At 36.8% G+C, this 23,369-nt stretch overlaps 1 protein-coding gene across 2 annotated transcripts in view; it reads right to left on the reverse strand.

The window, feature by feature from the left end:
- Positions 1-16,151, reverse strand: part of SLC17A1 (solute carrier family 17 member 1) — a 47,714-nt gene extending 31,563 nt beyond the window's left edge. The window contains exons 1-6 of one of the 2 annotated variants that reach the window (XM_045551923.1): positions 16,007-16,149; positions 14,510-14,593; positions 10,315-10,487; positions 2,179-2,412; positions 2,007-2,094; positions 1,549-1,635 (exon numbers count right to left, since the gene is read on the reverse strand). In XM_045551923.1, the coding sequence (XP_045407879.1) occupies positions 1,549-1,635; positions 2,007-2,094; positions 2,179-2,412; positions 10,315-10,487; positions 14,510-14,593; positions 16,007-16,106 (766 nt within the window). In that variant the 5' untranslated portion in view covers positions 16,107-16,149. Of the gene's footprint in view, positions 1-1,548; positions 1,636-2,006; positions 2,095-2,178; positions 2,413-10,314; positions 10,488-14,509; positions 14,594-16,006 lie in introns of both variants that reach the window. The other variant, XM_045551925.1, reaches the window with a different exon arrangement.
- Positions 16,152-23,369: the final 7,218 nt, after the last annotated feature.

Genomic DNA, 23,369 nt, shown 5'->3' on the forward strand with positions numbered 1-23,369 from the left:
TCTATTCTCAGTGATAAGTAAAACACACATGAGGCACTTCACCATAAAGCTAGATTCATAATATAATGAATATAGTCCCTTCTTTGAGTTTCATGGGGCTACCCATGATAATTGCAAGTGGCTATGCTGCTGTACATAATCTTGTATTAGGAGTACAACATGAATATTGGATGTCATCCAACCCCTGACCAGCAATATGGGACAGCACTAATTATTGAAAAGTTGTCCTTATATGGAGCTGAAACCTCATCTCCCTGTAATTTCTGCATATTTTATTTAGTTTTGTAATGTAGAAGAGGTGTGCATTTCTCTTATATGACAGCCACACAAGACATGCTCTCTCAAGTTTTCTTTTCTTCTAGAAGGCTAGGCAGTCCCAGTTTTCTCATCCCATTTCCTGATACATGGTTTGTGTTCCATCACTAGATTGACCATTACCTTTTTCTGATGACTTATACAGTGATTAAGAGCAATGGAATTTGAAGATGGAAGACATGTTTTCACATTACAGCTCTGCCATCTGCTCACTATGTGTATTGGATAGCTTATGTGTGTCTCCATAGATGTACTGTCCACCCTTCATCCTGCTCTGGCTACAGATGGCTGATTTGGGTGAACGTCAGTAAGCCCCCACCTCCTCTGCTTGCTAGTTGGATTTGGCCAACAGAAATCCCAGGCAGAGATGAGAGGGAGAGAATTGAGTGAGATTCAGGTATCTTTTCAAACCCTAGTTCTTTCCCTCCTAGGACAGCCTCAATCTAGGTGTCCTTGTATAAAAAATCATGGGTCCTTTCAAGGCATCCTGCTCTATAGGACTCTTTCATAATGGATTCTGATAACTACTTCCTTGCTTGTCACCTTTGGACCTGGGAATGGTACTAGCTCCTATATTGCTAGCCCCAGGTTACTGCACTATCCCTGTGATCCCACCACATCTCAAGCCTACCTTTATAAATAATCATTTTGTAAATAAATCCTTCTGAATTTACCCTGAGTATATGACTTTGGGCAAGTTGCCTAAGGCTTTGTAAGTTTCCTCATTTGTCAAATGGGCATATAGCACCCATCCACAATCCCTTATTCACAAATCTGAAACCAAGATCTGAAAGACAAAAGTGATTTTATAACTTATCTGTCAACCTCAATTTTTTATAGTTTTTTTATATGTTCAAATTTGTATGAATTTCATTTTTTACTGCATAAATTAATGTGTTTGATTATGGGGTGGTGCTACACATCATGCTTGGAGTGTTAGGTACAAATAGTATACTCATCATAGTATCTTTCTGAAATCTGAGAAGTTATCATTTGATAATCCCTTTCCCAAAGTTTCATATAAAGCATGTATCTGTCGTACCTACATTATAGAATTATAAGTTTGTTTGTGATAGCAACTTAATGAGTGTTGACTTCTATCTCTCCTTCAGTGGGTTTCATGATTTTTAATATTAACCTTACATAAATTATTATATTATATTAGGTTTTTATTTTTAATTTTTTCTTCTTAAATTCTGAATAATAACTAGGACTTTATAGAAGGAGACTCACCAAAAATATAGAAGACCATGGGCCAGCCCAGAGATTCACAGATGACTCCAGTCACAAGCAGGACAATGAAGGGTCCCAGCATAAGCCCTAATCAGAAGACACAAAGAACACCCCTAATTAATGCAGGCATCTACAAATAGAGATAATGTAGCCTCATTGTAGCAATGAACAATTTTCTGTGAGATAAATCTATATAGCATAATGCCAATCAAAAGAAAAGGGAATATTTGCTTTTCTCTCTCCCTTTTTTTTGTGTTCTTTGAGATAAGAATACCTCTTCTCCATTTTTCTTATCTTACCTCTTCTCTATTTTCTTATCTTTAAAGAAAAAATACTGAAATAGATGATTTCTAAAGCCCTTAACAGTTCAAAACACACACATTTCTTATGCTCTAGGGAAGAACATGACACAATGAGATGAAAGTGGGATTCAATCATTCTAGGCTCTAAGTCCTTACCTGACAGACTCATAGAAGTAAGTCGGCCTCGTTCCAGGGGAGGAGCCCATTTGACCCATACTTCATGCTGAGCTGTTACTACTGTTGCCTGAAATGAGAAAGATTTGGACATTTGAACTCTAATACTTTCTGTGAATTTAAGCCTTGTTCAGTTTTTGCATTATCTTAATACCTGGGATATTCCTTGAACTACACGACATGCAATGACCCAAGTTGCTCCAACTTCAGCTGCTGGTGGGATGAACAGACTTAATAGAGAGCTGAGGAATAATGCACTGCCAACCATTTTCTTTACAGAGTATATTCCAGATAAGTATCCAACAGGAATTTGGATGAAGACAACACCATAGAAGCTGGAACTGAAGATGATGCCCTGGATTTCAGGGCTCCATTTATACACGGGGTTCTGAAAGAAAAGAGGAGACACATCTAACCACTCTGCATATTGAAGATTTACTGTGACATTCAGGGATTCCGGAAAACTGGTCTTCAGGGGCTCATCCCATGTAAAGTAGGTTCCTTCTCCCTAATACTCTTTGTCACAGGACTTTCTTTATTCCTTTATGATATCATTTTTTGTATGTATTTGCATCGTTGATATCTTCAACTATAAAGTCCTTATAGCCAAGGGCACCATCTGTACCTCCGAAAACCTGTCACAGCATAGACATTTAATACTTGTTTATTGAATGTTGCTAAACTGCACGTAAACTCTCCTGAGGAGTTCTGGATAGCACTACATGTACTGCAATAGTTAATTTCCTGTACTGCATGGTACTACATACACTGCAATAGTTAATTTCCTCTTGCTCCTCCTCTAACTCCTCCATTAATTTAAGCTTATTCACAAAACTACCTTTCCCCACATGCACGTCGCTTCCAGAGAGAAAAGTAGTGATAGAGCAAACCATGAAGGGCTCTCGGTTTGAGCTGTGAAAATGACTGCATGGGACAGTGAAGAAAAAGTTCGTTTCTCTTCCTTTGCTTGGCTCTGATGTGGCATATTTTTTTCCAAGGAATGGATTTATTTGTCCATTTCTAGGTTAGGGAGCCTTCTATAGTTTTGTTACATTACTAAAGGCTGAGAAAAGAAATTCTGAATGTTGAACTTATTGTTGAGCCTATGAGGAAGGAGGTGGCACATGTTTTTGGACTGATTGAACAGAGAGAAACCTTAATGGTAGTAGGGGAGGACAGGATAAAGCTTCTTTGGAAGCATAAGATAGCCCCATTCTCTAAACTTTCTGTTAGTGCATAATTAGGAGGAACATATTAAGAAATGAAGAGTGCTAGGTGGTATTTTTGGTTGAATATTAAATAAGAAAATAGGTAGGAATCCATGCATTTGTTCTCATAACTATAATCTTGTTCCTCCATTCCTCTTTTTTTTCTCTTCTTTTCAAGTTTCTGTCACCCTATAGATGTGACCTCTGGATGGAAATGTCTCTCTTGGTTGGAAAAGGACTTACATGGAGAGATCTGGTAGGAGTGTCACTCTGAGGATAGTGAATAATAACCAATGAGGCATATTCCTATAGTAGCCAGGCAGTCAGGGAAGTTCAGATCTTTTCCATTGAGGGGAGAGGGCTACCCAGAATGCTCTGTCAGGTTTTTTTTTAAATAACAGGAAAGACCAGGGAAATTAATATTCACCCTTACTCATATTGGGTAGGCCAGCAAACATTTGTTCAACCTGTGCGCATGAACAGATCGCTGAAAATCTTGAATAGTTTTTCTTATCACTCTCCATATCAGAATGTAGACAGAGAGCCCGCTAGAGTTGGATTAAAGTCCCAGGGGAAATGATAAACAAAAAAGAGACCTGCTGTCCCTTTTACCTTGAAGTGTTTGTCCTTAGGGACAGCACAGTTTGTGCAACCCTGGAAGCATTACCTTGGGACACTGTTTTGAAGTTTACCTCTCTTCTTTGCTTTGGGAGAAATTTCTTCCCATTCCTTTGCTTTTAAACCCTCTACATCAGAAGGGAGCCCTCAGTAACCAACTTCGCTCTTCTGTTGTTCCTCCCTGCTTGCATCTTCTCACTGGCAGAGCACTTTCGTACCTTGAGATATCCAGGTGATTTTGTCTGCTCCCAAAGCAGGTCCATACCAAGTAATAGAGGCACTTTGGCTTCCGCTTGATAGATTAAGGCTGATCATAATACCCTGCCAGACAATACCTAAGAATGACCTCTGAACAGTGTTGACCGATTTGAGTACCCAGTCTCAGTAGTCATTGTTTTTAAGTACAATGATTGTGGGGAGTTAGCTACGCTCCCAGCAAAGAATCGGGTTACTTAGGCAGGGGTCGTTGCAAAGGATGAAAAAGATAATAAAAAATAAAAATAATATATAAAGACAAAAATACAGTTTATAAAAAATAAATTTATAAATATAAAAAAAGTGAAAGTATTTGTGTGTCCCCAAAGTATTTCTGTAAATTTTGAGGCCAAAACTAAAGTTGTATATCAATATTTATAGGTACAGTGAACAGTTGCCAGGAGTAACAAATTTATATAATAACAAATAGTTTGTTTTAAGTTTAAATCTCCCAAAAGACTTTTATAGGTCCCTTAATTAACTCTATTTATGTAAACAAACAGTTACAAAAATTTTTTTAAAACAAACTTTAAAGTTTTAAAATAAAACTATCACTTTAATAAAAAAGTTAAACAGAGACATAGTGACTCCATATTTTATCTAGTTATTGTGTATTGAGAACAAATTTTTTAAAAGTTAAACAAGAACCGTCCTTTAGACTAATTGTTTTTAGCCACAAGTGTCTGTCTCTCGGAGGACACCTCTTTTTAATCAACTCCCTGACCTGTGGCTCCATAAAAACCTGCTTTGTCGTTCAAAGCAGGCCAAAACCACAGACTTGAGACTATAATGTCACCTTGAAAAGTAACTGTTACTGACCATTGAGGCAAGAGAGTTTTTGATATGCAAACTAACACGTTCACATACTCGTTCAGGGTAAAACCTTACAAAACTTCTAAAATCATTTGTGTCTCTAATACGTTAGTAATAATATAACTGCTGACACAATGATCATTGTGATATTTGTTCTTGGATTGCAGTTTCTTATGTTTAAAGTTGATATTCGGAATGTTCTTAGAAAAGAATGCCATTTTTTTTCCTTTCTGGAGCTGCTTTGATTGGCTGTTGGGATAGATAAACATGGGCTTAAATATGTGTTCCTCCCAGTTTTCTCACCTTTCTCATTCTTTTCTTCCCTCCCTTCCCCATTCCCTCCCTCTATTACTCTCTTCTTTCTTTCCTTCTTTTTTCTCTGCCAGGCCATTTTTCAAATTTACATCAAAGATACCTCAAGTGTTGGTATCTGATAATATCTGTTACTCTTATCTGAGGAGTGACCCTTTATTTTTAAGATGACTACAGACCTATTTTTAGATATGTTTTTAGTAAAATCGTGACCCAGCAACTTCTTAATTAAACATCTTCCAGTGTTAGGAAGGTGAAAAATGTCCATAGGCAAGTCTGCTGTTCTCTGTCACTGTCCTTTGTCTCCCTGAGTCCCTTAGGAGTTCTTTCTTTCCCCCTCTAGTTTTGGGTTTGCATGTTTGGCGTTTGTAGTGGGTGGTTTGTAAAGCTGGAGGCCTTTGTTCTGGTTTTTTTTTTTTTTTTTTTGCTACAAAATGTGAACTTTGTTCTGTTTTTTTGCTACAAAATGTGAATACTTGAAAGAATGAACACCTTTTGTGATGGTCGACTTCTCTCAGGAATAAGTTGGATCTCCAATGTTTTGGGGATGCTCTGAGTCTCAAAAATTGATACCCAGAAAAGTATTTTTGTTTGTTTAATATATCCATTTTACAGTTTTAATTAAACTTCAAATTTTGTCTCACATTAAAAAAAAGTCCCTGGACTCACACTGAAACTTCACATACCAGGAAGATAAAACCTCAGTTTATATTTCCCTATTCAGTGCATAAACTAGTTGTCATTATATGAAATATTTCACATATAAATGTGCAAATTATCCTACATGAATCTTATAAATAAATATGTATACATTTGTATGGGTCATATAAATGAATAAGAAATATATAATACCTCAATGGGTAAAATAGACCAAGAGTATCAATAGATAATTTATGAGAGAAAAAATTGAAATGATCAATAAACTTAGGTCACAGAAATATAAAAATGTATAATCCCATTATTAATGAAAGAATATCTATTTTAAAGTTATGGTAGAATTTCTAAGTATCAGATTGGTAGTAAACTTTAAATAGAATAATGACGCATACTGCTTGACTTTGATGACAGAGGGAAACCTGATAACAGAATACTCCTCATTCACCTTCTTTCTTGTCTTTCTTCCTCTTGTATACTCGGTGTCCCTTACTGTGATATCTCTGTGGTATCTATTCTTCCTTATTTTCCTTGTTATTTTATCTTCTTTTCTAAAATGTTCTGTTTTATTTTTTCATAATCTTTCTCTGTCAGTTTCCTTTTTTCATTCATCTGCTGTCTGAGCATAGCCTTGTGTTGTCTGGCCATGTCTGCTTTGAGCTCTCATAGGTACTACACTATGATGTTCTTTCCATAGCTATAATTGCTTCACTGATTTTTAGGTTCATTCTGTAACATTAGGTTAGAATTTACATATGCTTTGTGGAAATAATTTTCTGGTGAGTTTACCTATTTTAGAATAAGTATGTGTTCTATTTCTTCAGTTTTCATATGGTACCTTTGCATAGCAATAAACTACATTGTAGCAACAGGTTACATGGGGGCAATGGTGGTAAGTGAATGTGGTAGAGAAATGTTCCAAGCTCCATAGCTCAAGAGTTCCCTTCTCTTTTGCTATAGTGAAGGATCTAAAATACAGGCCCTTTGAAGGGGTAGCCATTTCTCTAGAAAAGGGGGTTCTCTATTTAAACCAAAGCAAGAGAATACTACAAGTGTTTAAGAATATGATTCAAGCAAACACTTTTGAATAAAGTAAATTTTTGATAATTGACATAATAAACTGTGTATATGTGTACACTTGTGAAACCATCACTACAATCAAGATAGTAAACATATTCTTTATCTCCAAAAGGTTCCTCTTACCTTCCCTCCTGCCTCTTTCCTGCCACTGATCTGCTGCCTGTCGCTATAACTTCTTTTTCATTTTCTAGACATTTTGTATAAATGGAGTCCTATAGTACATACTCTATTTTTTTGTCTAGCTTATTTCACTCAGTGCAATTATTTTAAGATCCATCCATGTTGTTGAGTGTGACAATAGTTCATTCCATTTTAGTGCTAAGTAGTACTCCATTTTATGGGTATATCATAGTTTGTTCATTCATTCACCTATTGATGGACTTTTAGGTTGTTTCCAGTTTTTTGGCTATTAGAAATAAAGCTATTATGAACATTTATGTACAAGTCTCTATATGGACGTATGCTTTTATTTTTCTTAAATAAATACCTAGTAGCACAATGGCTGTATCATGTAGTAGGTGTATGCTTAATTTTTTGTGAAATGACAGAGTATATTCTAAAGTGGTTGTACAATTTGCATTCTCACCAGCAGTATTGGAGAATTCCAGTTCCTCCACATTTTTGCCAACACTTGGTAGGTCCAATCTTTATAATTTTAGCTATCTGAATCGGTATGTAGTGATATATCTTTGGGAATTTAATGTTTATTCCTAATAACTAATGATGTACTAATGATGTAGAGCAGCTTTTCATGTGAGTATTTGCCATTCATGTATCTCCTTTAGTGAAGTATCTATTCACATCTTTTTCCCATTTTTTAATTGGGTTGTCTGTTGTTTTTAAATTGAGTTGTGATAGAAGTTCTTTATTAGGTATGACTTGCAAACATTTACCCCTGTCTCTGGCTTGTCTTCTTATTCTTCTAATAGTATCTTGAATTTTGATGAAGTCCAATTTCATGTCTGTTCTTTTGTGTATCCTGAAAAATCAGTAGTTCATATGCATGTAAGTCTTCTACTCTATTTCATTGGTCTATTTTCTGTCTTTACGCTAATTCCATGCTGTCTTGATTACTGTAACTTTATAATCAGTCTTAAAATTAGGTAGGTAGGCCAGGTGTAGTGGCTCACACCTGTAATCCTAGCACTCTGGGAGGCCGAGGCGGGAGAATGGCTTGAGGTCAGGAGTTCAAGACCAGCCTGAGCAAGAGTGAGACCCCGTTTCTACTAAAAAATAGAAAGAAATTAGCTGGACAACTAAAAATATATATATATATAAAAAAATTAGCCGGGCATGGTGGTGTATGCCTGTAGTCCCAGCTACTTGGAAGGCTGAGACAGAAGGATAGCTTGAGCCCAGGAGTTTGAGGTTGCTGTGAGCTAGGCTGATGCAACGGCACTCTAGCTAGCCAGGGTAACAGAGTGAGACTCTGTCTCAAAAAAAAAAAAAAAATTAGGTAGGTAGTGTTAGTCCTCCACCTACTAATTTTTCAAAATTCAGAGGCAATTCGGTGAAGAAAGAATAGTCTTCTCAATAAAAAATGCTAGAAAAAATTGTGTCTCCATATGTAAAGAAAGATCTTTAATGCAACATGTATAAAAATTAAGTCAAAAAGAATTACAGATTTAAAAGTAAAATTATAACACTTAAAAAATGAAAACATAGAAGAATTTTTTTGACCTTGGGCTATGAAAAGATTTCTTAGATGCAGCAACAAAAGAGCAATCCACAAAAGAAATGTTAAAAGAAGTTCTTCAGGCAAAAAGAAAGTGATATAGCCCAGAAATGTGAATCTGTGTAAAAAAGTAATATCATTAGACAAGAATAAGTGAAAGTGTAAATTATTGTATTTTGAATTAATCTAAAAGATAACTGTTTAAAGGATGTATGGGTGTTTATAGCACACCATCTTTTAACATTTCTTGTGTGGCAAGCCTACTCGAACTGAATTCCATTAGTATTTTTTGCCTGAAAAAGCCTTTATTGTCTTTCACTTTGGAGGATAATTTCATTGAATACAGAATTTTAGGTTGGCAGGTTTTTTTTTTTCTTTCAATACCTTCAAGAGTTCATTCTTCTTTTCTTGTTTGCATGGTTTCTGATAAGACGTCTGCTATAATTCTTATCCTTGTTCTTTTGTAGGTATGGTATTTTTTTCCTCTGGCTTCATTCAAATGTTCTTTTTGTCTTGGTTTTCTGCAGTTTAAATATGTTATATCTAGGTGGTTTTTCTTGTCGATTGTTTTTCTTTTTGCTATTTATCCTGTTTGATGTTCTCTGAGCTTCTTGGATCTGTGGTTTGGAAAGTTCTCAGCCATTATTTTTTTTTCAAATATTTATTCTTTCCTATTCTCTTTGACATTCTAGTCATGCATGTGCTACACCTTTTCATATTGTCCACAGTTCTGGGATGATCTGTTTTTTTTTTTTTTTTTAATCTTTTTCTCTTTGCATTTCAGCTTCTATTGACCTATCTTCATGTTCACTGATTCTTTCCTCAGCTTTGTTGAGTCTACTGATGAGCCCATCAAAAACATTCTTTATTTCTGTTTTAGTTCCCTTGATTTCTAGTATTTCTTTTTTATTCTTTTTATACTGTAGTTTTCATCTCTCTACTGACATTACCTATCTTGTATTGCATGTTGCTTGCTTTTTCCGTTAGAGCCTTTAACATATTAATATTAATTATAGTTATTTTATTTTAATAGATTCTCTTCCTAGGAATTCCTACATATGTGTCATATCTGAGCCTGGTTCTAATGATTAATTTAACAAATCAAGGTTTAGTACATTGCATATAGAATGTTATCTTTAATCTAAAAAGGGGTGACAATTTTTAAAAAGTTCATATTTGCTTATATATTTATAAAGAACATAGGGAGAATATAGTGAAAAAATCTTCTTCCCATCCATTTTTATTTTTTCCTTCATCTACACTTTCTCACGGATAAAAACTCATTAGCTTTCAGGGATGAAATCAATGAAATGTTTACATATATTGCATGTTTAGAAAGTTAAATAAAAAATAGAGTATGCCTTCAACTTCTACTTCTGGTTTAAAAGTTTTCCCTTTTTTCTCTTGTCCAAACTTCTTGTTATAAAGAAGCCCTAACTCTTGGGTTTTATTCTTCCTCACATGTAAATATTAACACAACTCCTTCAGAAATATTGAGGCATATTTTAATCATGGGACATGTTTATTTAGGTCATTACTGGCAAGGTAGATGAAGACTTGAGCTGCTTTTTCTAATTATTATTGTCTTATCAATAATATTCAACCTTTACACAAATTATAATAATTAGCAAGACAAATTTTAAACACTTGACTGTGAGCAATACTTTTTATATACCTTCATGTCATCCTGGAGCTTCTTTGTAGATGTGTTGGTCATGCCATGTGGATCTGTGCTGTTCACCATGGCTACCATTGTGAGGCTCAGACATGTGCGCTGTGCCGTTACTGCAACATTACAGCAGTGCAGGAGGAGAGACAGTCCATAGCGAAAAGAACAAAAACCTGGAACTAGAAAGAAGAACAGAAAGTCTTAATTGTTAACACAACTGAGATAAAAAACATACTTGAACTTTAGGAGAACCATTCAGAAATTTGGAGCCCTAGATATTAATCTAAAATTTTGTTATTACTTAATGGCCTTTGAGAAATTACTAGAATTACTATATAATAAGAGGATATATGATCCCATGCCCCTCTAAAATATAATCCCAACTAGAATGACCCAGAAAATTAAGCCAGTCTTCCAAGTACTTTAGCTCATATCTGTTTTAAAGGGACCTTTTATAAATACCCTGGGTTACTCTTGGAAGTAAGTCCCCTTAATAAAAACAGAGACATCATCTCTCAAGAAAATTCCTTCTTTTTCCAAACTTATAAGAATGCTCTGGTTGAGAAATTCATATGTGCATATTGCAGAGAAAAACTGCATTTCAAAAAACGTAATCACTTGTTGAGATAGAATCAATCTAGATTAATCAGTGTAGTGTTGTAAGCCAAACACATTCATCAGTGGAAGAAAGTAGGGAGTTCAGAGACAGATTCATATATATGGTCAAATGTTTTCAGATAAATGTACTAATGCGATTCAACGGAGAAAAGTGTTTTTTCAATGAATGGCATTTTTCAAGAGAAATGTAAATATATGTCTACAAAAAGACATGTACAGAAATATTTACAGCAGCTTTATTCAAAGTAGCAAAATGTTTAGAAAAGACGAACATACTGTGGTATATTAATACAATGCATATTACTCAGAAATAAAAAGGAAGGAACTGCTGATCCACACAACAATCTTGATGAACTTGGATGAATTTCAACAAAAACATGCTCAGTTAAAGAAGCTAAACACTGAATGTATTCTATAGAAGTTTGTCTTTATGAAGTTCAAAATGAGATATAGTTAAAACGTATGGCTCTCTTCATCTCCAAAGCCAGCAATGGGAATCTACTTTATGTTGAATCTCTCTGACACTTTGAATCTCTCCAACAACTCTTTCTGTCTCTGACCTGTAGACCCAGATTTCAAGGTGTCATGTGATTAGAGAAGTCCTACCTGCATAATGACATCTGCAAAACCCCATCAAGCAGCATGCAGCACCTAGCTTAGCGTTTGTTTAAATAAGAGGGAGAAGGTATGTATACAGCATGGGCCAGGAATCTCAGGGATAATCTTAGAATTCTGCCTACCACAGTCCACTCTCCAGCCCTTAAAGATTGCTGTCGATCGCACTCACAAAACACATTCACCCCATCCCAAGGTTCGCAAATCCCTCATCTTATTACAGTATCAGCTCAAGTCTAAAACTTCATTGAAATCTCATTAGCACAAAGTCCAAAATCTCATCATCTAAGTCAGTTGTGGATGAGGCTCCTAGAGTAATCCATCCTAGGGGTACAATTTCTATCAGTGGACTTGTGATACTGAACAGACAGTTATATGCCCCTAACACTTTCACCACATAATGGTGGAATGGGCATAGGATAAAGTTATAGACATTCCAGCTCCAAAAGGGGGAAAATGGAGGAAAAAAGTAGTCATTGATCCATGAAAGTTTTGAAGTTCAGCCAGACAAGTGATAGATTTTTCATGAGACCTGGAGATAGTCCTTGTGGCTCTACCCTCTGGGCTCTTGGCTCTGTCTTCTGTGCTTATGGTTCCACCAAGAATACAACAGAGGCTGGGAATCTTGACAGCCATCTTAGAATTCTGTCTACCATACATCCATAATTAACTAAGAGTTTTTATTGTGAATAAATAACTTGACAAAGAGGTTTTTTTATATCTATTGAGATGATCATATAGTTTTCCTTTTTTAATTAATTTGTGTTGGATAACATTTATATATTTTCCAATATTAAACTATTCTTTCATTCCTGTGATAAACCTGACTTAGTTTTAGTGACTTTTAAAAATGTTTTTATGATTCTTAGACTTGTTTTGCTAATATTTTGTTTAGGATTTGTGTGTCTTTATTTATGATTTTATAGGGTTATTTTGCTTAATATAATCTACCTGGAGCTATTTTATTAGATACATAAATATTTTAATATAATCCCACTGAATTGAATTTTACATCATTAGGCAACATTTTTATAAAATTGTTTAAAGTACTAAAAGATTTTAAACAAATTAGATGTCTTTAAATCAGTGACCAGTCAAATAAATTAAAATATATATATCCATACAAAAGTCATTTGCAGTTCTAAAAAATTCTGAGGCAACTCTCTGTGTAAAAATGTAGAATACTTTTTAGATATACTGTTAAATGAAAAAAAACATTAGTATCTGACAAACAGTTGGCTGGTTTTCTGGACTGAGCTTCCATTGTAAACAGATAAGAATATTAGATAAAATATGTTTAAAATAAACCATTTCATTAAAAACATGGATGATGATCTAGCAGGAAAGATGGACTGTTCAGGCCAATGCTTAGTGAAGACAGGGTCCTCAAAACATAAGCTGAGCATTGAAGGCACATTTTTCCCTGTGGATTTTTGGCCTTCCAGGGTGCAGGAACAACAGAAATCAAATACCAACATCCTAGCAATGGGGGGTAGTATAGTAGGAGACCTTCCCCCGAAATGCTTAGATGCTAAAGACTTACTGGGTCAATGAAAGATGTCCCCAACCTTGACAGCAGACTGCCAAAAAATTTGCCCTGTGTGAACCTTAGAGCTGAGTAGAAGGGAAAGAAAGAACGCCCTGAGAAATTTGCTCATCAGCCAGCCCTTCCTTAGATTTGTAGTCTAACCTCACTGTCTTTGGGTCATCTAAGACAAAAATCTCAAACTACACACACACATGCATGCACGCACACATGCACACACACACACATATACTGAGGATAGCTTGCTCCAAACCTTTCTAAACACAACCCTCAAACGCAAAAGGGAAGTGATTGGACCTAGAAAGCTAACCGAAACACTGTGAGAACCTCTGGAGGAGAGAAAAAAGCCTCTAGGTGGTGAAGGGGAAGCAATCCTTACCATGTGCAGAGAAAGGCTGACTGTCCTAGTCAGTTAGTGGTTACTTTTCGAATTTTACTCATTTTTTTCCTCTGCATTGCTCCAGGAAGACCATGAATTATGTCTAAATAAGTTTTGAGTTAAAAGGAAGCCACAAAAAAATAAATAAATAAATAAATAAATAAATAAATAAAATGATACCACAGGAGGGATTATAAAGTACTTGGGACTGAGTAACAGTAAGAATACTGCATGTTAAACTCATAGAGCAAAAGGTACATCTCTAAGTATATTTATCAGAAAAGAAGAAAGAACTCAAAAACTTGGAAACTGAACAAAGGAACAAACCCTAAACAAAGGGTTTAAAAGGAAGTAAACACTAAGCATAAGGGCAGAAATCAATAATATATAGAATACATATATATATATATATATATAAATTTGAACATAGATGAAATGGACAATTTAAAAATCAAAATAATAAATGTCAAAATTGATACAGAAATATAAAATTTAATAGACCACTAATCTTTACATAAATTGAAAAATTATATATTCTACTGCCCAACCCCTCTTCTGGGATTTTGTCCCCCGTGACATGGACACAACTCTAAGGCAACAGTGGTAATTCCTTATTGTCCTTACTCTGACCTGCTTAAAATAAACAGTTTCTCTCAAAAAAATGTTCAGTAAACATCCAAGTGTTGATGTCCAAGGATGCAGTGACTCAAGAACATTCATCCTGTCTCAGTTCCTTTTATGGATCTGTCTCCTTCTGCATTAGATGGAACCAAAACAGCCCACTTTTTTCTAATAGTTTTCACCCAGTGATAAACTGACAAGTGTACAAGAATGGAAGTAAGTTAAAGTGTGAGCAAAAAGGGTACATAGAATCTTTATTTAGGGCTTTTCTGATGGAAAACTATAGCAGAAATGATTTTTTTCACTTACTTTCCTAAAGACCTCTTATGTGTTTCCATGGTAAAATTCCTTCACATGGAATCTGTTGTGTCCCATTTAAGAAGGAGAAAGCCTGTATAATGGAACTGAGAATAAAGTGCTACCTTTCTTGGGAGGGAACTGGTTATCCATTTGCATGCAGGGCTGAAGTTGCTTCTGTTCTTGCTGAAGGGTTTGGTTTCCATCCACTGTGAGTGCAAAACACATTGATGTCAACATAACTTAGGGAGGCAACTGACTAAATGTCACCCAGTACTTCTGTCTGATTTAAAATCTGCATCAAAGCAAAACTTGCTCCATCATGCCAGTGCACATTCAATTCCATTATATGCTTCCTTTGATATTTCACTTTTATGATATTTTTGGTTGATTAAAAATATACAGAAAACGTGAAAACTATAGAAAAAAAAAAAAAAACTCTGCCAACCCAGAATTCTATATCCAGTTATCTCTCAAAAGTGAAAGAGAAAGAAATACTTTATTAAACAAACAAAAATTGAGGGAATTCGTTGTCAGTAGAACTGCCTTTCAAGAAATGTTAAAAGAAGCCCTTCAGACAGGAAGAGATTGTTATAGATCAGAAACTTGGCAGTACAACAAGAAAGGAAGAATGTTAGAACAGGAATAAGTAACCTTTTTTTCTTTTTCTGAATCATAATACAGCTGAAAGGTAACTACTGCTTATTAATATTGCCAGCTTAAGCAGCAGCACATCACACCCACATGCACCTGTCTCTATCTTCAGTATCCATGGATGGAGCAGCCACTGCTGCCAAGTCCCCATTTTATGGCAGGAAGTTCAGCAAAGCAGATAAATGGGAATGGAGCAGTCTCAAATCAGGCAACTCCTTACAATCAGAATTCAGCACCAACATGCATTGATCAGTCTAGACCTCAAGATTTGACCACATCAGTTTATATGACACCAGGTACCCCAAAGATACCCTAAGATTGGATTTGCAAAGTATTTTTGAATAAGCAATTTGTCAACCACTGTTATTGGACATTGGCACTTCTTCTGGAGTTGCTATTTATTCAATACACACATAAACACATACATAGAAACTTAACACATACATATCACACACACACACAAACCACCCATACATAACACACCACACACATAAATACAGTATAAACACACAGCACAAACCCCTCTTCAGGCTCTCTACCCATATACTCCATACATACACACAAACCAAACGCGTGTACAAACTACACACACCACACAAACATAACCACACACATACACAAACCACAGGCACATTCACACCATAGACACACAGTGCACCACACACATCACAGACACATCATACTCCTTACAGCTGCACGAGCACTATACACCGCACAACACATACTTCTCTTTCCCTGTGTCCTTGTGCACAACTGTCTACCTCACACTCATTCCTAAAATATGTTCTTTTTCTTTCCCTTGTGAAAAGCCTCAGAAGATAGGCATAGGTACGTTTTTCCCCCCCAATTTTTCCATATTGGTAAATACCTTCAATAAGGTCTTTGCCAGAGAAGCCCCCTTATTGCCCTCTGGGGAATTAACTAATTGTTTATTCATTTAATGAGCAGCTTATGAAAGTAAGACTAACCTGATTTGGAACAGAAAAATGATTCCGTCTTCCCCCGTGTGGACTTTTCTCTCAGCTTTACACAATACTGAATTTGTACATTTGCCAATTTTAGCCCCATAAAGCCCTTGACAAGTCCTTTGACATCACTATGTCAAAGTTAAAAGCTTATTTTTTAACTTTACTTTACCCTTTTCTTGAATCTTCAGGGGAGTTGTATGAGTCCCAGAATGACCCAATGGACTTGAAGCCTCCTGGGAATTTGCCAGTAATTTCCCAGCATATGAACAAATAGCTGCCCAGGAGGTAGAACTTGCCTGCCGTAAGTACTCCCAAGATTTCTCTATTGAGGATGGTTCTGGGTATACAATGGTATTCTCACAGGAATGTTGTGACTTTCCAAATGTCCCCTAAATGCTCTGTTAAATTTTCTCCCTGTATTCCTTCCCTCCCTCCCTTTTTTCTTTCCTCCTTGTCTTTCCCTTCCTCTTTCTCTCCCTCCTTCCTTTCCTTCCCTCCTCTCTCCCTGTCTCTGCTTCTCCCTCCCTCCCCCACATTCCTCTCTCTCAAGGGTCACATCTGTTTGACATTCAGCATACTCGGAAAGAGGTACATTTTATAGAGGCATGTCCTCTGAAAGGTGTGACTTCCTCATGATGTTTCCTGCAATGACTCTGTAAGCTCTGGTTCAGCTACCTGGCTATAGCAATACTTGGGAGCACTTTTAACTTGGAACTCTTTGAAGGTGATGAATTAGAAACATCTTAAGCCCCTAAATCAGTGATTTTGCACTATAGATAATTTATCATATATTTAGTAAGCATTTTTATTTTTTATTATGCTTTTAAAGTGCCTGTTAAATGTTTGGCACATAGCAGATGCTCTATAAATAGACCGGTTATTTTCTCTCTAAAGAAATGTAACTCTTTAACCTCTTTGCGCAAGAGACTTTGATGTCTTATGATTTAGATTTTTTCCTCTTCAGAAGTCCAGGTTCTGATGGTCCTCTTCTCTGTGTTACAGAGTGTCTGAATTGTCTGTTCTGTTTGATGCTATTTCTGGCACTTTCTGATTGAGAGCCCTGCATCAGCAGTTGTTCAAAGTTCGTATTTAGATAAACAACACCTCCATCTGGCCTCAATGTCACAGGTTCTGGGTACTGATTACCTAAAAGGGAACCATCTTTCTGTTTGCTGTTCCCAGAGCTTTCTGTTACCCTGTGAGATTCTTTGAAATTACTTCTTCTGGATTCTGGGTTTTACTAAGTTTTTTAATGTGGCATTTTATTATGGAAATTTTCAAACATACAAAAAAGTATAACACTCTAAAATAACCATATACCTATTAACCAGCTTCAACAATTATCACTATTTGGTTTTCATATCCAATGGCTGTTTTCTGTAGCATTTTAAAGCAAATCTCAGACATTATGTCATTTCTTCTATGCAAAGTTCAGCATGGATATCTAATTCATTAGGATTTTAAAAAATGTAACTAACATGCCATTGACACATCTAGTAAATAAATAATAATTCTGTAATATCATGTAATATCCAACCATTACGGCAATTTTCCCAGTTGCCTCAAAGTTGTTTCCTTTATAAGTGCTTGATTTAAGTGATGATCCAAATAGAATCCACATAACAGCACTTAATTTCATGTTTCTTATTTTACAACAATCCCCTCTCCCATTTTATACTTGCTGTTACTTAAAAATAACAACAACAAAACATGGTCATTTGCAGAGTGACCCTGCAAATGGGTCATGCTGGTTTGACTGATTGCTGCCTTTTGGTGTCATTTGATACATTTCTTTATTCATCCTTAAACTGTTAGGTGTATATATATAGAAGTTTGGTTAGATTCAGTACAAGAACACTTCACAGGGGTACTGGATACTTCCTATTGCATCCTGTCAGGAGGCATATATGAAATACTAGCAGATTGTCTCACTTTTAGTGACGGTAAGAGTAGCTAGTGGGTTCAGATATTCTCTGCTTGACTTACTTATTAATAAAGTTCTCATCAACCTTTCACCAGTGGCTTTTAGCTACTGTTAGTAAATGTTGCCTCCATTATTTGATTAGAAGTTGCAAAACAGTGATTTTCTAATTCTATCATGTCTTCTTCATTTATGAACTAGAATTTTTTACAAAGAAATAGTAAATTTACCTTACCAAATATTTGGTAACCTGGAACTATAGATTTAATAGGAAAGTCATGATAAATACTTGATAAAATTTCAGAATAATGACTTAGTGCCTTAGCAAAGATGCCCAAGTACAATTATGATTTCATGGATTTTATTTGATGTTTTTCAATCTGTCACAGTTCTGACTTTTTTTGATGCTCAAATTGTCCTTTCTTTGGCCAGTAGGAGTCCCTTCAAATTGGTTTTCATGTCATTAGGACATGACTCTTGTGGTCTTGGACAGCTTCCTTGTTTTCTAACACAAAAAATCTTTTTCCAGACCCCTTTATATATTTCCCATTCCCATACCAGGACTCTTAAAAAATGCTGGTTCTTTTTAGTAGGAGATAATGTTTAGAGACCATGCTCTGGTGTGGTCATTACTCCTGGGTCTCATTGCTTCTAGACCTTTTCAGTGGAAGAACTTGGAAAAAAGAATTTTTTTTAATTATAAAATTTTTCTTATATTTCCAATTCAAATTTAAGATTAGAGTGATTTTCAAAATTCCTTTGATTTATATTCTTACATATTTCTCTTGTGTTGAACATCTTTGTTCCTAATAAATATACTTTTTTGCTTTATTATAACATGTCTATATTAATATCAAAATAACACTAATAGTATTACCAAAATAATATCAAAATAACACTAATAATATTACCTTCTTCAGAAGCAGGCCCTCAGATGAAGATTTGTATAAAAGTTGTATAATAATGTTTTCAGGAAAGTAAACCAACAACAAAAATAGGAAGTTGAGAAGTAGGCAGAAGAGGTGAAGCAAGGGTATGGTAACAAACCAAGTCTGGAAGAAGGTAATTTTGGACTAATCCTGCAAGGGAGCAATGGGAACAGTGCTGGCCACACCTCAGAGTTGTCCTAACCACAGTTAGAGGAGTTGGAATATTTATGTGTGGCATGCATCAATGGTTGGCTAAAGGCTACTTTAGGGAGGTCCTGAATTTCTGATAAGCACAGATAGAGTGGGTTCCAGCAGCCCTGGAGCAGCCCTCAGACTAAGTTCTCAGCATGCTGGCTGTTGGGAGCGAAAGCACAAGGGTAGCTTTTGTGCACCAAGAAATGAAGGACTTGGGAAATATGGACAGAGCACTGACAGTATCTGTTACCCATTATACTCCTCAGTTCCATTCTCTCCTCTCTGCAAGTTCATTCCAATACTCCTTTAGGAAGAAAAGAAGAGGGCTAGAGAAACATTTATGTCTCCACTGCTGCAGTTGAACCCAAGGACTTTAACGATATTAATGATCTCTCTTCTACTCATTCTAGGTCCCCTCTACTCTTGCCCAGCACTTCTGCAGGTTTGGGAAGAATGCTCATTTGGAAGAATTCCCCTTACTCTTTCAGGGCCACTCCCCGAGTGTAGCTGTTGTGCAGCAGCTGTCCACTTTTGGCTTGCACCAATATATTGAGCCACCATATTTGTGACTCAAACCAGAGTATTTTCCTTCTTCCTTAGTGGGCCGTAAGTCACCCCCTGTCATGGAAAAGCATTGATGTGACAATGGTAGGTGGCACGGAAGTCTGGGTCATCTGTACATGAAGCTTTTTTGTGCCTTCTGAGTCTGCTCAAGCCAGATCCCAGATAAACTACTTCCATTGTACAATGGATTTCTTCTGTGCCTGCTTGAACTTATGACTTGAAGAAAACATCTACTTCTGGTTGCAGAATAAGTTGATCTCCCAAGGTCAGATATTCCATTTTGCCAGGACCCAGTAGTGGATGAAGATCTTCTTCTTAGACAGAACATAGTACTCTGCTTCAGATGTCATGACCTTATTCCAGAGACCCAGGGATCTGAGCTATAACTCTCCTACGGGGACTTGATAGAGCCTCTACATAGCACCATAGGATCTAGGGGACAGTATGGTCTAAGCAGCAAGGCCACTTGTTCCACAGCTAGTTATGTTGCAGCCTTTTATTTTTCTGGACCCCGCTCAACACTGGCCTCCTTCCTGAGTCGCCTGATAAATGGGACAGTACAGTATTCCTAAGTGTGGTATATATTGCCCCTGAGTTTTATGTCTTTTTCTACCATGCATTGGGATTCTTTCTTAGTGGTAGGAGTTTCAAGATGCAATAACTTGCCTTTACCTTGTAGATGATATCCTGGCGTATTCCAGACCACTGGATCCCTGATAACTTCACTCATGTGGCAAATCCCTGACACTTGGTAGCCTTTCTCTCCCTTCCTTGGGAGTGTGTACATCTTTACAGGGCATCCAGAGTCCTTGTCCCTTCTTACTATTCAGTTCCAGTTGACAAAAATTTCATGTGTATAGTGCAATAATATGATGATTAAGGTAATCAAGGTCCCCTCAGATTATATTGTGAAAGGGGTTGGAGAGTTAGTATAGTCCTTGGCAAGACTGTGAAAGGGGTACTGTCGTTTATCCCAAGTTAATGCAAACTATTAATATTCTAGTCCTCCTGTCTGATAGCTGTTCCAAAGAACACACTTAGCAAATCAGTACCTGCATACCAAGTAACAGAGCCTGTGTTGATCTGTTTTATCTGACACGGTATATGCAATTAAGCTACCATTGGATCCTGTCTATGGTGGCCCTCCACCACCTACTACAAACCATTTTTGCTGGAGCCACATTGATGAGTTGAATGTGAATATGATAAGGATCATCACTGTACCATCTTCCAAGTCTTTACAAATGGCATTTTCTCTCTGCCATTCTATCTGGGCTGTGGTATTGCTTCTGAATTACTAATTTGCCAGGAGTGGACTATTTTGGGAATTACTATTTAAGCTTAAATGACATTTAATATGGAGTCTCAGCAGTGTATCCCCATATTGACAACATTTTGCTTATCCAGGGTTACATTCATTCTGTCCCCAACACCCTGGTCCCATATTCTAAGCATCTTCTCCTTGTCCCTTCAATTTTGTTGGTAAATAATCCTTTCCCTCCCTTAGCAGAGGCAGCAGTACACCATTTGGGCCCTACTAAGACCTGACCTAGTTATTTGTCTAGTATTTAGGTTTATTATTTGTCAGATATTTGAGAAAGTGAGGATGGAACTTGACTAAGCAAATATTGTCTTGCAACGCATCTGTTTCAGGTGTGCTTTCTGTGTGGTCTTCAGGCAAAGGGAGGCTGCTACTCCCCAGCATAATGTATTGGGCCACTTCTGGAGAATAAGTTTCAGGTCTTCCCAGGACTTGACTTTAACGTAAGAGATTTGTTGTGGTACTGAATTCAGCCTTTGTGTTTCTTCTACCCTGACAACCGAACCCTGAGTCTGATTCTCAGAACAGGTCTTACTCTGGCTACTGGAGATCAGGATATCTTTAAGTGCTGCCAGGCAGGTTGCCTGGATTTCATACCATGCTCTTATGTAATTGGCCATCTTGAGTACATCCATGGTAATGACCAGCAAACAGCCAACTTGTTATAATTGCCATTTCCCCATCTCTCTCAAATGCTAGAGGTATTGACCAAGCCAGTGCATTCTCTTTCACCTGTATCCCATCTCCCATTTGAATGTACCACAGGAGAGAGCCTTAGCAATTGTAATGCTACAGCAGGGCAGGGTTATCACCATTGCTCTTACGAATATCTAGGGAGTCCTTGGGCCATCTAGCTTGTGACTGATCTAACTCTGGAAGTTATCCTGAGAATCTGCAACTGAGGTCTTTTTGTGGGAACAACTGGCTTAGATCAGATTATCAAGAAGCAAACCCTGAGATGAAGATTCCTATAAAAATTATTAGGATATATTCCTAGGAAAAACTGGCAAAGGAAGGATAAGTAGGATCTGGAAGGGATATAAAGTAAGGTCTAGCTCAGTTCTTAGGGAACTTGGGAGACAGTTTGGGCTTTGAATCATTTTTACCTAGCAGAGGCAAGGGAGATGGAGCATTTGTATCTTGGTAGCAATCAGTTGTTGACTAGGAGCTGCTCCCAGGCACGTCCAGGCTGGCAGGCAAAACAGACTCCTGAAGCCTGAGGGCAGCACTCTAATAAGGAGAAACAGGTTCCAGGTGTTGGGAATGAAAGCTCATCAGGAACTGAGATGCAGCAAAATGGCAAAGGGAACTGAGGAGATATGGGTGGAGTACTGAGAGTGTATGCTATGATTACTGAATGCATTTGAATATTTCTTATTTTTTGTGGAAAAGAACCTCTAAATTGATTTCTTCCTGCACTTCTGAACATGTGCACACACATAATTAAGGTGAGGATTGTCTCCCACTGAACTTAACCTGTTTTCATTGCTAATATTCAGTGAAATGTGTATATACCTGGTGTATGGAGAAGTCCAATGTGATAGGACTCACCAGAAACCTCTTCATTATGACTAAAGACCCCCTGGAAATGAGGAAAATAAAGAAAAAAAAACTTACCAAAAGGGATGTTGGAGGCAGGCACACAATTTCAGTATTAGTGAATCAGTAACAGTGGTTCAGTAAATGGAGAAGAAAAGCAATTAATGGAAGAGTAAAAGTGAATGTATGGTTCAGACCCTAGGATATCATGAAGAAAGAGCATCTGACAGGTAAAAACTATAAAGGAGTGGCTTTACCAAAACCTCTCTAAAACGTTTTAGACAAGGCAGTTATGCTTGGAAGTGCATGCAGTGAATTGTAGCGGGACATTTGGAAGACATCATTATTTCAGCTTAGTTCACCAGATATTCATTAAATGCCTACACTGAGGCCCAAAGAAGCATGGCCCAGCCTCAGAACATCAGGGGCTGCTACACCTCAAGTATATCCATTTAGTACTTCCAGTGACAATATTAAGGGCCTTTCATTTGCCTGGGCCATTTCCAAGGTCCTGGGGGGGAGGCGGGCAGTAGCAGTATGTTCATATTGTCTTTTTGAAAATTTGTAGAATTAAGTTATTTTAAACACAGTTGTTTAAGGCCACTACCTCCATTCTGTTGTACACTACAGTGTTCAGTGATGGAGTGGCCAAGGGCATTTTTTGATATGGTGAAGGGAAAGCTGAGGTGGGCCTATATTTAGTTAGGGCTAAAAATTGGGATATACTAATATTTATCTGGTTTGCATTGATAATGGGTATAGTTGTTACTGAACCCAGAGGAGGTCTGGCCTAGGTCCAGTTACTCACCTCACAGAGAGCCAATTACTAAAACAATGAGGATTGACAAGGAAGAAAGGAATTTTATTAAAGATGACATCAGCCAGGAGAATGGG

The sequence above is a fragment of the Lemur catta genome, chromosome 5 (genome assembly GCF_020740605.2).
Source record: "Lemur catta isolate mLemCat1 chromosome 5, mLemCat1.pri, whole genome shotgun sequence".
In the NCBI taxonomy this organism is placed as follows: domain Eukaryota; kingdom Metazoa; phylum Chordata; class Mammalia; order Primates; family Lemuridae; genus Lemur; species Lemur catta.